The sequence below is a fragment of the Labeo rohita genome, chromosome 13 (genome assembly GCF_022985175.1).
Source record: "Labeo rohita strain BAU-BD-2019 chromosome 13, IGBB_LRoh.1.0, whole genome shotgun sequence".
Lineage (NCBI taxonomy): Eukaryota > Metazoa > Chordata > Actinopteri > Cypriniformes > Cyprinidae > Labeo > Labeo rohita.
In genome coordinates this window covers 16,103,918-16,117,183 of record NC_066881.1, presented here as the reverse complement: position 1 = coordinate 16,117,183, position 13,266 = coordinate 16,103,918, and the positions used below count along the sequence as shown (strand labels likewise).

The window sequence follows — 13,266 nt, the reverse complement described above, 5'->3', positions numbered from 1 at the left end:
TTCACAACAGTCTTTAGGATTCGTATAGCAAAAGGTAGCAGGCTAAGAAGAAAAAAAGAAAGCCAGAAACCAAATGTTCTCTCATATTTATCAGTAATGTTTTAAATCAAAGAACAAGCCAGGAACCATTGAATGGCTTTATTAGCTCGCCCTATGGACAGACATTCCTATTAGTCCACAAAGATGGGAAAAATATCCAAACATCTTTGGAGTAATTTGATTCAGAACTAAATAATATAGACATGAAGTTCCAAGGAGGTTAAAACATTTTTACTAACGGCTCTCTCATCATGCACTCTTAAATATAAAAGCCTAAAAAGGAGGTTTTCACAGCCATTGTCATATAGAAAATCAAGTTTAGGTTCCCCAAAGAACCTTTGAGTGAAACATTCTTAACTGAAAAGTTCTTTAAAGAACCATATATTTCTAATTATTAAGACCTTTCTTCACTATAACAACTGATTCCAATAAAGAACTTTTATTTTTAAGAGTGTATAGATCAAAAATAAAGTTTTCAAAAAGTGTTTTTTTCATTCCTAGACCAACCAAATGTGACTTGCATGGTCACTGTGGCAGATTCAATCGTACACTTCGCATCTTATTGGCAGCATGAAGACTTCCCATGCTGCTTAGATTAATGCTCATTAAATCTTTATAAGTAATTCCAAATGGAGAGCTTTCAGAACAAAAATCCATTACGCAGTAAAGCAAAGTACAGTGGTTTAAAAATCAACATAACTCCTCATTCCCTTCAGGTTTCAGAAAGCACATAACTTCCCTGCTGGTGATCAAATCGCTTGCATGGTCTTTTCACAGATTACAATCAAACATGGCTCTTTTGCTTTCGCACGTCTTTGGAGTTTAGCTTGACAGCAGTTCCAGTGACGCTACAGCAAATGAGAGATTACGACTGTGTCCAGTGCCACATGGCTTGCATCTTCATTTTTCAACGGCTCAGTTTCTCACTTTGATCAGAAAGACATCAGACCAGTGTCAGGTGATCCCCCAGCGTGAGATATGCCCTAAAAATGACCCACTTACATCTAGATTTTCAGATAAATGGACAAGGCATGGTTGCTGAGAGATATTGACCCACGGTTGGCTGGTTTGGTGGATCGATGGCTCCACATCAATGCATCTTCGTATCTGAAGCTTAATAACAAGCATTCAGAACAATATTGTAAATAAGCATAGTCAGAAAGCACAGCTGGTGTTTGTTTGGAACAGTGTGAATGACATCTATTTGACAGAGAGCATGTTGCAAAAAGAAAATCAGCTTGAGGCTTTTAGAGAATATAGAATATTGTACTGAACCCTGAATATTACTTTGAGAACATTTATGTTCATAGCAGGAAATTTCTTTATAGAGAGTGCTTAAAGAGCACAAATAATGTTACCACCACAGGTAGATTGGAAAGTTTCACGCTTTTAAACTACATGGTAAGACTATGGCTACTTGCAATATCAAGCAGCAATACGAGCTGTTTTGTACAGCTAAAAATGTCTTGACGTGGATGAGACCGGAAGCCAGACCCATAAAATGTACAAATGGCCGCACTTGCTCTTACGGGAAAATAAGGTGGATAGTTATCGTTCTTGGTATGAACGTGACCTAATCTGTACCTTTTATTGCATCTTACGATGTGAAACATCCTGCATCCAGTGTTCTGTCTGCTGTGATAGGTATGCTTTTCCATTAAAGAGCCAATGTTTCATTCAAGCACAGCATGACCTTCCTCTGCAGATGCTGCTTTGACCCGTGGCGTTCTTTGTGAATCTGCAAGGAAGAAACTAAAGACCTTTTCCTCCCAGACAGCACAAATCAATTCAGAGCAAACTGAATTGGCAGTTGTCACACTGACCTCAGTTTATTTTGTTGTTGCTGTAACATTGGTTTTACACTTAACTTGTACAATCCTGCACTATTCTAGAGCAACAAGACAGTAATGATAGCTGTGACCTTATGTGTAGGTCATTGAACTCGCCTGCTTTTGTTATTTTTTTACATTTATTTATTTCTAATTACCTCAACATACTAATCTTTAATTACTTTATTATATTATACTTTTAGCCCATTTACTTTATTGACTTCAAAGGATAGTTCACCCCAAAAATTTAATTCTGTCATTAATTATTTACCCTCACGTCGTCCCAAACCTATAAGACCTTCGTTCATCTTCGGAATGCAAATTAAAGGAGAACTCCACTTCCAGAACAACAATTTACAATTTACTCATCCCCTTGTCATCCACAGTGTTCATGTCTTTCTTCAGTCGTAAAGAAATTATGTTTTTTGATGAAAACATTTCAGCATTTTTAATATAATGGACTGATATGGTGCCCCGATTTTGAACGTCCAAAATGCAGTTTAAATGTGGCTTCAAACGATCCCAGCCGAGGAAGAAGGGTCTTACTGAAATAAGAAATAAATACTGAAATTTTTTTTTTTTAAAAAAACAATTTCTTTACGACTGAAAAGAGAAAGACATGAAAATCGTGGATGACAAGGGGGTGCGTAAATTATTTTTAAACTGTTGTTCTGGAAGTGGAGATGAAATCCAAGAGCTTTCTAAACCACTACGGTTGAACCACTGATGTCACATGGACCATTTTAATGATGTCCTTACTGCATTTCTGTGCCTTGATCGTGGTGGGACCCTTGTCTATGGAGGGTCAGAGAGCTCCTGGATTTCATCAAAAATCTTAATTTGTATTCTAAAGATGAACTAATGTCTTTGGGGTTTTTCATTTTTGGGTAAACTATCCCTTTAGCTTAAACACAAAGGCAATCATTACATCAACATACCATCTTGTTTTCTACTTACCCAAGTTCTTTCTTGTTGCTAAGAAACTGAAACAACCTCATTAGTGCTATAGAGTTATGCAAAAATAGAAGCTCATTGTCATTTCACTGTGATTGCTCATGTTTGAAGTACAAGTGCAATGTTTGGAGAAGGTCTAATGGTGGGTCAAGGTTAACAAACATTCCTGTTATGACTGGATAGCAGGAAAAATAGCAGACAATAAAAATGCAACAAGCACAACAGTGCAAGACGCTCACTGGAGGGCCTCTCAGATCTAAATTAGCATATTAACAGTGGCACATGAACACACAGACATCGGATGATAAAGATGAACGTAGATCTTATAGGTTTGGAAAGACATGAGGGTAAGTAATTAATGACAGAATTTTAATTTTTCGGTAAACTATCCCTTTAAGCAAAAAAATATATTTTTCCATTTGTTAATGACTACTGGATATTTTAAAAATCATTTGACTGCTGGGGTAACATTTCTGTATGTGTGTGTTGGGAATTATTCTTTTCAACAAACAAACGTAACTAAATACCTAAAAATAGTTTTCTAGAGAAAAAGACAATTTACATATGAGCAGTCATTTACATATAGTACATAGAAAAAAAGAAAAGAAAAAAGGCAGCCAGAAAAAAGGTACAGCGTTCTGCTCCTGAGCGGAGCTCAATATAACTTTATTGCAAAAATACAAGTTTAATTTCTAGCACAGCATTTACAACAAATCCAAATCCGTCTGTACTTAAGGTCAAAGACTGAATATCTGTACACACTTATATATACAGCCTTGCTTTTTTGCCATATCTGTTTGTATTTTAACTCAGGAAAAAAAAGAAAGGAAGGGTAAATCAGTCACAGATCCCTGTTCTGTCAGTAATTACGCCAGGGCAGTGTTACACTGCATATTGGCCAAACAAAAAAATAGCTTCAGATAATTCACTCAGTGGGAATTCAACGCAGAGGCACTCCGATTCACCATTAGGTCCTGATTTATGAAACCATAATACATGCAAAACTGTTCTGGTGAAATAAAATAAGAGCATGTGATTGGTTGAGGTATTTGACATGCTCTAAAATGTATGAAAAATAAAAAAAGTTTGGCCCTGTTTCAATATAAACTACTCTTGCGTTCACTAGGATGAGCAGGTAACACTTTCATTTCCATGAAATGGCACATTGCACTGTCAAACTCAGCTAATAGCTGACAGACACTCTCAACACTTTTAATGTTTAAGACTTAAACTAATTAACCATCTCAAGATACAAGTTCCTCGTCAACAGCGTTCAAGAATTTAAATAAAATGAATATAAAAAGCATTCATTCTCCAGTGGGGGAAAAAACTGAAATGATCTTGCAATTCTGCAATTCTAAAATTTAGCATTATTATAATAAGCATCATTATTGACTGAAAATCTATAAAATGGACACTGGCACCCAGTTACGTTGCCTTTCACAAACCAAGGCACTGCAGAAAGTTCTGTCCTTCTGTTTTCGATCTCTTAAAACAGCCTGAAAAATTTAGCACTTAACAGTTAATGTAAGATATACTGTATAAACCAAAAAGTTAAACTGCGGCTACTACAAAATATTAAAAAAAGAAAAAAGAAAAAAAGAAAAGACCACAAAACAGGTGTCGGTGCTACTATCAGGCAGAGCAATACTGTACACAAAAATATCGACACAAATGCCAATGAGGTTGTTGAAAGTTGACTGTTGGTACACTAGAGGAATCTGATGTACCTCTGATTACTTGCACACACTGACGTTACAGCCCTCTAAATGAAGTAGTTACACATAAACATCGTTTCCCATAAAAATGGGAGAAGTTACAACAGAGGAACGCTTCTAACTTAACACTTCTGAAGTGCACTAAACTTGAGTTAACATAGTTAAATTACAATCACAGAACTAAGTAAGGTTAGCTTGGAATGCTAATTGGAAACTAAAGCGTATTTGTGCATATACGGAGCAGATACTGTATATCAGCAGGCAAAGTTTGTCAGTCTTGGCGGCTTGTGTTTGCATCGATAAGATGCAGCGTCCCACGCAGCAAAGTGCTCTGTTCTTCACAGCTTTGTGCTGAGATGGTGGCCAATTAAAGTGAACTGAACTGAATTAGCAGTGGAAACGTTTACTGTAGGTAAAAGCGCAGGGAGTGGACATTTCAGAATATGACCACTCCAGATTCACAAACGAGCCAAACATCATTGTCTTTCACTTCAGCCAATAAGACCTTCCTGCTTTTCGCTGTGTGATAAGCTTCACAGAATTGGCACGGGCTCTCACATTTACTTCCAAGTCAGAGAATGAGTGCGTTGAAGGATGCATTTCCTGCATGACTCAGCTGGTCATCCTGTAGTGGTTCATATGGGCTCTGCAGGTCTGGCAGTAGCTTCTAGTGGGCTCAGCTGGGTTCTGCTTGCACAACCCGCAGATATAAACAGGAGGGCCACGGGATGTCCCAGCACGAGGTTCTGTCCTGGGGAAGACATGAGGGTCCCTAGCAGCCCTCCAGTCCCTCTCGGGGGGCACATCGAGGCGCATGGGTTGGATAGGCGGCTCTAGGTGGGGGTGATGATGGCTGGAATGATGCGGGATTGAAGCAGATTGTTGGTGGGGCTGTCTGTAAAAACCATCCATCGTCCTATTTGATGCTGTAGTGCGGTGAGGGTGGGATAGTGTGGCGTAGCCTGTGTCTGGGTAGTTGCGGGGCGCTGGTGGTCCCGGCCTCGCTTGGTGCACAGGAGGGGGCCCAGATGAAACTGACCTACGGGGGGCCCGCGGAAGGGTGCCGTAGCTCAGTGCGACATTGTGGTAGTTTTCACGGGAGAACGTTTCACCCCTGTCAAGCACAGCCAGAAACTTGTTGGCCTTTTGGCAATCTCCTGCAGAGAGGAGCGAAGAAGATTTGAAATGTTTACAGCAATAATGATTAATTATATTAAACAAAACCTTGATATGGCTTAAAACAATTAACAAATCACAAAGGCTATGACTTGCTCATATAAATGTTTTGCTTGTTTCTGAACAGCTACATTTTTTATTTTAAAGTGATTAGTTCAATTTAATAATAATAATAATAATAATAATAATAATAATAATAATATTGTTTTGGGAGTCTCCTACAAAAGGTTTACATGCATGTCAACTCAAAAAACGCTTTAGTTTTCTATATAGTATTCTATATCACCTCATTTTCCAACAATTCTTAAATGATTCATTTGAAGCAGTTCAAAGATTCATTCTCTTGAAACCCCTCCTTTCCGTGACCCTACTCTGCTCTGATTAGTCAGATGGCCCGGTCTGTTGTGATTGTTCTACGTTTTCTCAAAATATTCATTTAATATCACCTCACTTTCCAACGATTCTTAAACGATTCGTTTGAAGCAGTTCAAAGATTCAGTTGCTCTAAACCCCTCCGTTCCGTGAGCCTACTCTGCTCTGACTGGTCAGATGGCCCGGTCTGTTGTGATTGGTGTACGTTTAATATCACCTCATTTTCCAACGATTCTCAAACGATTCGTTTGAAGCAGTTCAAAGATTCAGTGGAGCCAGCTGGTTCAAATAAACAGGGTACTAAGCCATCTTTAAAGACCAAGCGTTTTGTGAATCACGTGATTAACTCTCTGCGATTAGAGAAGAAGGTGACGTGTTTGAGGGTGGTACAAATAGTTTGCGGCCGGCCAGCGTACAACATAGGTGGGAATTTTGCAGATGTGTTAGACTGAATGTGTAGCCATCACAAAAGTGGGATTTATATATATATATATATATATATATATATATATATATATATATATATATATATAATTTTTATCCAAAAATTGCAATTATGCAATTAGATTTTTTGTGCAGGAAATTGTTAAACAGACCAACTCTATACATCTTGCAAGATGAATCATCAAGCTCAACCTCAAGAGTGTTTCAGGTCCTTTGACTAGTTTAACAACAAAGCTGTTAAAACGCAAGATCACAGACAACAACACAGATGGCAGCCTTTTGCAGACAGAGAAAAAAAAAAGCATCTGTGTTTGCGGCAGGGAGCCTAAAGTGTTGGTGGCGTGAAATGGTTACCTGTTTGTCCATGAGAGGGCCTCAGTGTCTGCTGGTGCAGGTGTGATGGAGGGGCGGGGTGGTGGCGGTGGCTTGGGTTAAGGTATTGGGACTGTGTTTCGTGAGGGAACATAGGAGGATTGTGGGAAGGAGAGGGTAAAACATGCAGGGAGGTGCTGGAGCGACGTGTGGGGAGTTGCATGGTCATATGCTTGGACATCCTGGAGACATGGGGGTCCTTTATGAAAAAAAAAAAAAAAGGGAATGAAAGGAATGTGAGGAAGAGACATGAAAATAATACGAGTTCCCAGCAGCACCATGACAAGGACAGAAATGACACAACAACAAATTAAAAAAAGCAATTGGTAATTAAAAAATAGATGGACAATGAACATATAAATGAAAGAAAATGTAAAAATTAAAACAACGAAACAACTGGAGTCTGCCAACTACTGGTGGTCCATGAAGGACTCCAAGAGGCCTGTGAGATGACTGGCTGATTTAAAAAAACAAAAAACAAAAAAAAGGTGACCCTGGACCACAAAACCAGTCATAAGGGTAAATTTGTTAAAATTGAAATGTAAACGTTATCTGAAAGCTGAATAGATGAGCTTTCCATTGATATGGTTTGTTATGATAGGACAATATTTGCCTGAGATACAATTATTTGAAAATCCGGAAAAAATATTGAGAAAATCGCCTTTAAAGTTGTCCAAGTGAAGTTCTCAGCAATGCATATTACTAATCAAAAAATACGTTTTTATATTAACAGTAGGACATTTACAAAATATCTTAATGGAACATGATCTTAACCTAATAATCTAATGATAATATAAGAAAAATTTATCATTTTGACCCATACAATGTACTATTGGCTATTGCTAAACATATACCCATGCTACTTTTGTTTTGTGGCCCAGGGTCACAAATATTATTATAACTGAAAAAAGTAGTTTTGCAGCTGAAGTGATACGCAACCTGAAATTCACTACGTACTGAAGTTTCTTTGTGTTCTCTACAATCACACTAGGTGGCAGTATTCCTCTTTCAAAGTGAGCTCACAAACATAAGACCACCCTGCCTAAAACCATGATGTAATATTTCATAAATACTGAAAAAAGCTCAATTTGCAGCAAATTAAATGGTGCTAATGTATTCTGAGTGCATAATTTGAGGTTTGAGTGTTTGAGCAAGTGACTTTCAATTGTGAGACACCCACAAAGCTGCGAGATGGGGGTACGTCAGTCCGTCCTCCAATGACGGTCCCACTGAGACTCCGAGCAATTCGTCGCAGGTTCTCAGCACTGTATGATTCATCCTCACCCAGCGGTGCATCATAGGCCGTAGCAGACACAGGCTGCACACACATAACAATACACTACATTAGCCTTTCACATCCCATCACAACAACAGTAAGATAGTTTCCCACTTTTATACACACATCTTATCCATGCATCAACACTAAAAATGCTACTGAGATAATGCAGGAATGCCAGCTCACCCTCTGAAGTGGTTTAGTGCTGTACGCTGGCGTCCTGTAGGCACTCCTCTCGATCTCTGCCGTGGGGGTTTTGGAACGGCCAAGTGTGGCAGAGAATCCAGCGCTGTGCTTTCGAGAAGCAGCGGGACCTAGAAGAACAGTAGATTTATACAATCTGGTTCCAGAAAGGACAACTCATTCTTTATTAATATTATCATTTAAACCAGTGGTTTTCAAATCTGTCCTGGAGGCAACCCTGCCCTGCACATTTTGTATGTCTCCATTATCAGACACACCTGATTCAACTCATCAGCTTGTGTAGAGACTGCAAGAACTAAATTGGGTTTGTCTGATAAGGGAGACATACAAAATGTGCAGGGCAGAGGTGCCTCCAGGACAGGTTTGAAAACCACAGATTTAAACAAAAGTTCTTTTCTGGTCTTCGAATCTGATTGGTTGAGAGGAGTGCAATACTCTAGTGATATCGGAACTCCAAGCGTTCACCGTTGTATCACGCCGCTTGCAGTATTTCTTACAGTGAGTGTCATGGTTGATGCCCAAATCCACTATAATTTCAGAAATAATACTGTTTTTGCACCACAGAATGTAGTTTTAAGAGTTTTTTGGGCAAGGTTTGTTAATAAAGTTAACGTCTATTTGAAAATGTGAGCTCCAGGGTGTCAGCAGCCGTTCAGCACTCTATATAATTAGTTCTGAACTCTATATAATTAGTTCTGGTTTAATGCAGTAATGGTTCTGAAGTGCCGTTTTCGAATTAGTAACGGAGGCTTGGGCTCAGCTGTTGAACAGCCAAACTAAGATTTGAATCTGTGGTGGAAGGAAGTAGTTTGCACAAAAGAGCATTTTAAAGACATTCAAAGACATTTTATGTATTTACACACTCTTGCCGTCGAACTGGTGTATAAACGCAATATCACACTTGTAGGTGTGCTATATAACTATATATCGGCATGCTTTGATTCAAAGCTGTACCAATATATATCCATATTACATTGCTACTCTTATGATACTGCTCATTTCTAACAAAAAATATTCTTAAATATAAATATATAGGGTACGATGGGGCTAAACGTGCCCCAGGGTAAAAGGCGCCTTTGATATTATTTTATTCTTAACCAGTAGATGGCAGAAAAACATGGCGTATCACTTTGCAAAACATCCACTTTTCAAGATGGACGTGCAAATTTAGCTGATCTTTGAAGCAATCACTAGCTGCAGCACAAAGTTGATTCAATGCTTACTTGATTTAATATTTGATGTTTTTTAAAATGTTGTAGATTTAAGTAGCAAACGAGAATCGCTAAAATGATTGAATATATTCTGAGACAAAGGTCTTACTGATTTTCAGTTCAGTTCAACAGTTTTTAAATAACGAAAGAATATGTAAAAGTATGGTATTTGGGGTAAAAAGCACCCCGCTTGTTGGGGCTAAAGGCACAATAATTAACATGATAATTAATAGAAGGCTGACTTTTCCATTTGTTAACATAACATTGTTAGATTCAGAAGGTAAATATCATATATTATGTTGACTGTCCATCTTAGAGATAATCACCATGTTTAGAATGAAACCATCATATTTAAAAACATGATATTAATCATATAATAAAATATCATTTGTTGTTACTACTGTACATTTATATTAAATTATGTTGGGATCTCCTTACATGCTTTCAGAATCTATACTTTTTAAAATGATTTTGTTTATGTATTTTAAAATTTTTATGACGTATATTTACTGAACAAAAATTAATTCTTTTATCTATCAAAGTAAGCATAAAATAGAACAAACCTTGCTAAAATGATTGTTTTGAACAAGTATTTACAAGAACTTAACATTATTTAAAAAAAACATTATTTTAGCTACAGTATTTGTATCAATACTGTGTGCCTTTTGCACCATGCTGGTGAGCCTTTTACCCCGTGTGTGGGGTAAAAGACCCCCCTTGCCACCTCATAGATCTTTACTCTTTTTTTTTTTTTTTTTGCTTTTTTTAAATAAACGACTTGTATGGTTTATTTTCACACAAACTCTGTGGCTCCATAAATATTCAATACAAACGTATATATTTTTTCTGGGTGCAGTGAAATGCACATTTTTTCTTAGGGTTTGCCCTTAGCCCCTTTGTACCCTATGTAAAAATATATAAAAAAATTATATACACTACCAAATTATGATTTTTTAAAATGTTTTTGAAATAAGTCTCTTATGCTGAAAAAAAAAATAAAAATAAAAAAAAAAAAAAAAAAAAGTTATATGGGACCTCAGTGAGATCTTGTTCAAAATTACCTGATCTGTTGGCAAGCTGTGGGCTGGTTCCCCGTGGGGCTCGGGGCATGCTGGGAGCCTTCAAGCTGGCCTGATAAAGTGAGTCCAGCTCTGACAGCTCCTCACAGGGTGAGTCACGTCCCGACCGTGCACAGTTCTGGGAGTTGTAGTATCGATTGACATTCTCTGCCCATCGCTCCACGGGCATAGGGCCGGCTGGACGCTGATCCAGAGCTGGTGAAGACAGGGATGGAGGACAGGGGGACGAGGGGGAGCGGAGGTCTGCTGGAGAGTACGGGGAGGACTCCATCACGGCAGGACGGCCATCAGGACGTTCCAGACTGCGGCAGGACCAATTACGTGAGGGTGCCGGGAGTGCTCTTTGACAGGCATCAGAAGTGTGGCTGTGGGGTGCGTGGGCTAGGCCATGGAGAGAATTAGGACGAGGCGGGTTTTGCAGTCCTTCCCCAGAGTTGGAGTGATCAGAGATGGAAGGTGTTTGACGGGCACTGAAATGAGATGGACTAGAGGGCGTATTGAGCGGAACTGGCGACTTGAGAGGAGCCTCGCAGCCATTCACTGCAATCACAGGCACAGTGGCAGAACTGCGTATACTAGCAGTTTGTACAAGAGAGTTTGTGGTGGTTACAGGGTCTCTGGGGCCCCTCGTGTGTGAGTGTGACCCATTCTCGGTCACAACAAGAGGACTGGAGTTGTCCCTTTCATTGTTCTGCTTTAGGGAAAGTGTGTCTGTATGGTAAGAGGAGAAAGGAGGGCCAGGGGCTTCAGAAATCGGTTTATTTGTAGACTGAGGTTTCATGTGGAGAGGTGATGGTGGTCTTAATGCGTCTTCTGAAACTGCCTTCTCATTCTCTTCGTTAACTTTTGTCAGAAGTATTTGGACCGGGACAGACTGTTCACTAAAGGCAGAACATGAAAAATAACAATGAGTTTCTGATAATGAACGACATGAACCTACCTGAATCAGTATCTTGAATGAGTTCTTGACGACGTCATGCAGTACACAGATTTGTTTCAGCCTCTCTAACAACGTGACATTACCTGAGCAGCTCGTTGCAATATGATCTCTTACACTAACCTGGCTGTCAATCCTCCAAGTAACTTAAAACAGTACTGATCATTACTTTTAAGGCACAATGCATGTTTCCTCTTCCTGTGTGCAGGGCTCCTGGAGCGCACACACACACATATACACAACTGCAGCCAGCAGCAGGTACCTGAGGGGCTGTTTCTGTTCCTTCTCTTCCTCCTGTTGCTTCTGCTGCAGTTCCTGCTGCTGCATGCGCTGCTGCAGACCTCGTGCTCTCCTCATGCACTTTTGCATCCTGCCCTGAGCGTTAGCGCTGCTCTCATGCAAGGTATGCCTGAGTTTAGCTACAACGCAAACAAAACAAAACAAAAAAAGGCAAAAGAAAAATGAAACAGATGCAGAAAATAAAGAGCCGAGTCATGGGGCGCATGCAAACACACGTTACAAAGAACTGAAATGAAAAGGGATTTGAGGGGAGGGTCACACAAATAGGGAAGATGGGGAACCTAGTATAATTCCGTACACAAATGTTAAATTCTCTCAAGCACAAAATGATTAAATTATAATGAAGTTGACTTAAATTAAAATGAATTGTAGTTCAGCCACTGAACGTAAAAAAAGGCAAATTACACGAGCCTAACACCGCATCTCGGTATAATTAATTATAAATAATTACAGAATGAGAATTCTGTCCCCGCTGTATGAGCTGCAATCTACCCAACCCTACAGAGGCTCTGGAAACTGTGAGGCAGGTGAGGGAGTGAGGTGTAGGTAACACACAGGGGCCAGGCCATGGAAGATGTGAGAGTGTGTGTGCGCGTGTGTTGTGTGTGTCCGTGCATGTGGTCACCCCATAAATGACAAACCTCAGGGTACGACATACAAAAGACAGACAGACATAAAATGACATTGGTAAGTAAATGACTTTCACTTCGCTTGCAGACAGAAAGACACAGAGAGCATTTGATTGACATTTATAAAAACTGATAGTTCTAGTCCTGGGGCTGGATTCACAAAAATCTGATAAGAATCAGAAAAAGATAAGAAGTTTATTATGATAAATCCTAAAATGTCAGAATGTTTGGAATTACAGTTCTTTAAAGGAGAAGTTCACTTCCAGAACAAAAATTTACAAATAGTTTACTCACCCCCCTTATCATCCAATATGTTCATGTCTTTCTTTCTTCAGTCGTAAAGAAATTATGGTTTTTGAGGAAAACATTTCAGAATTTCTCTCCATATAGTGCCCCCGAGTTTGAACTTCCAAAATGCAGTTTAAATGCAGCTTCAAAGGCCTCTAAATGAACCCATCCGAGGAAGGGTCTCGTCTAGCGAAACACTCTGTTATTTTCTAAAAAAACTGACAATTTATATACTTTTTAACCTTAAACGCTTGTCTTGTCTTGCTCTGCGTGAACGGTTTATTCCGGTTCAAGGGTAGGTCGAAAAACTCCCATCTCATTTTCTCCTCCAACTTCAAAATCATCCTACATCATTACAGAATCACTGACCCAGTGTTTACAAAATGAACATGCAAAGAAGATCAAAAAAGGTAAAACAGCAATGTAGGATGATTTTAA

The 13,266-nt window shown here is 39.1% G+C and overlaps 1 protein-coding gene across 7 annotated transcripts in view; it reads right to left on the bottom strand.

Annotated features, from left to right (window-relative positions):
- Positions 1 to 3,655: 3,655 nt before the first annotated feature.
- Positions 3,656 to 13,266, bottom strand: part of usp54a (ubiquitin specific peptidase 54a) — a 66,784-nt gene continuing 57,173 nt past the window's right edge. For 5 of the 7 annotated variants that reach the window (XM_051126050.1, XM_051126049.1, XM_051126048.1 and 2 more), the window contains 6 exons: positions 11,874 to 12,030; positions 10,657 to 11,555; positions 8,367 to 8,494; positions 8,085 to 8,222; positions 6,887 to 7,103; positions 3,656 to 5,697 (listed from right to left, as the gene is read on the bottom strand). In XM_051126050.1, coding sequence (XP_050982007.1) covers positions 5,153 to 5,697; positions 6,887 to 7,103; positions 8,085 to 8,222; positions 8,367 to 8,494; positions 10,657 to 11,555; positions 11,874 to 12,030 — 2,084 coding nt within the window. In that variant the 3' untranslated portion in view covers positions 3,656 to 5,152. Of the gene's footprint in view, positions 5,698 to 6,886; positions 7,104 to 8,084; positions 8,223 to 8,366; positions 8,495 to 10,656; positions 11,556 to 11,873; positions 12,031 to 13,266 lie in introns of those variants that run through there. The other 2 variants (XM_051126053.1, XM_051126054.1) reach the window with 2 other exon arrangements.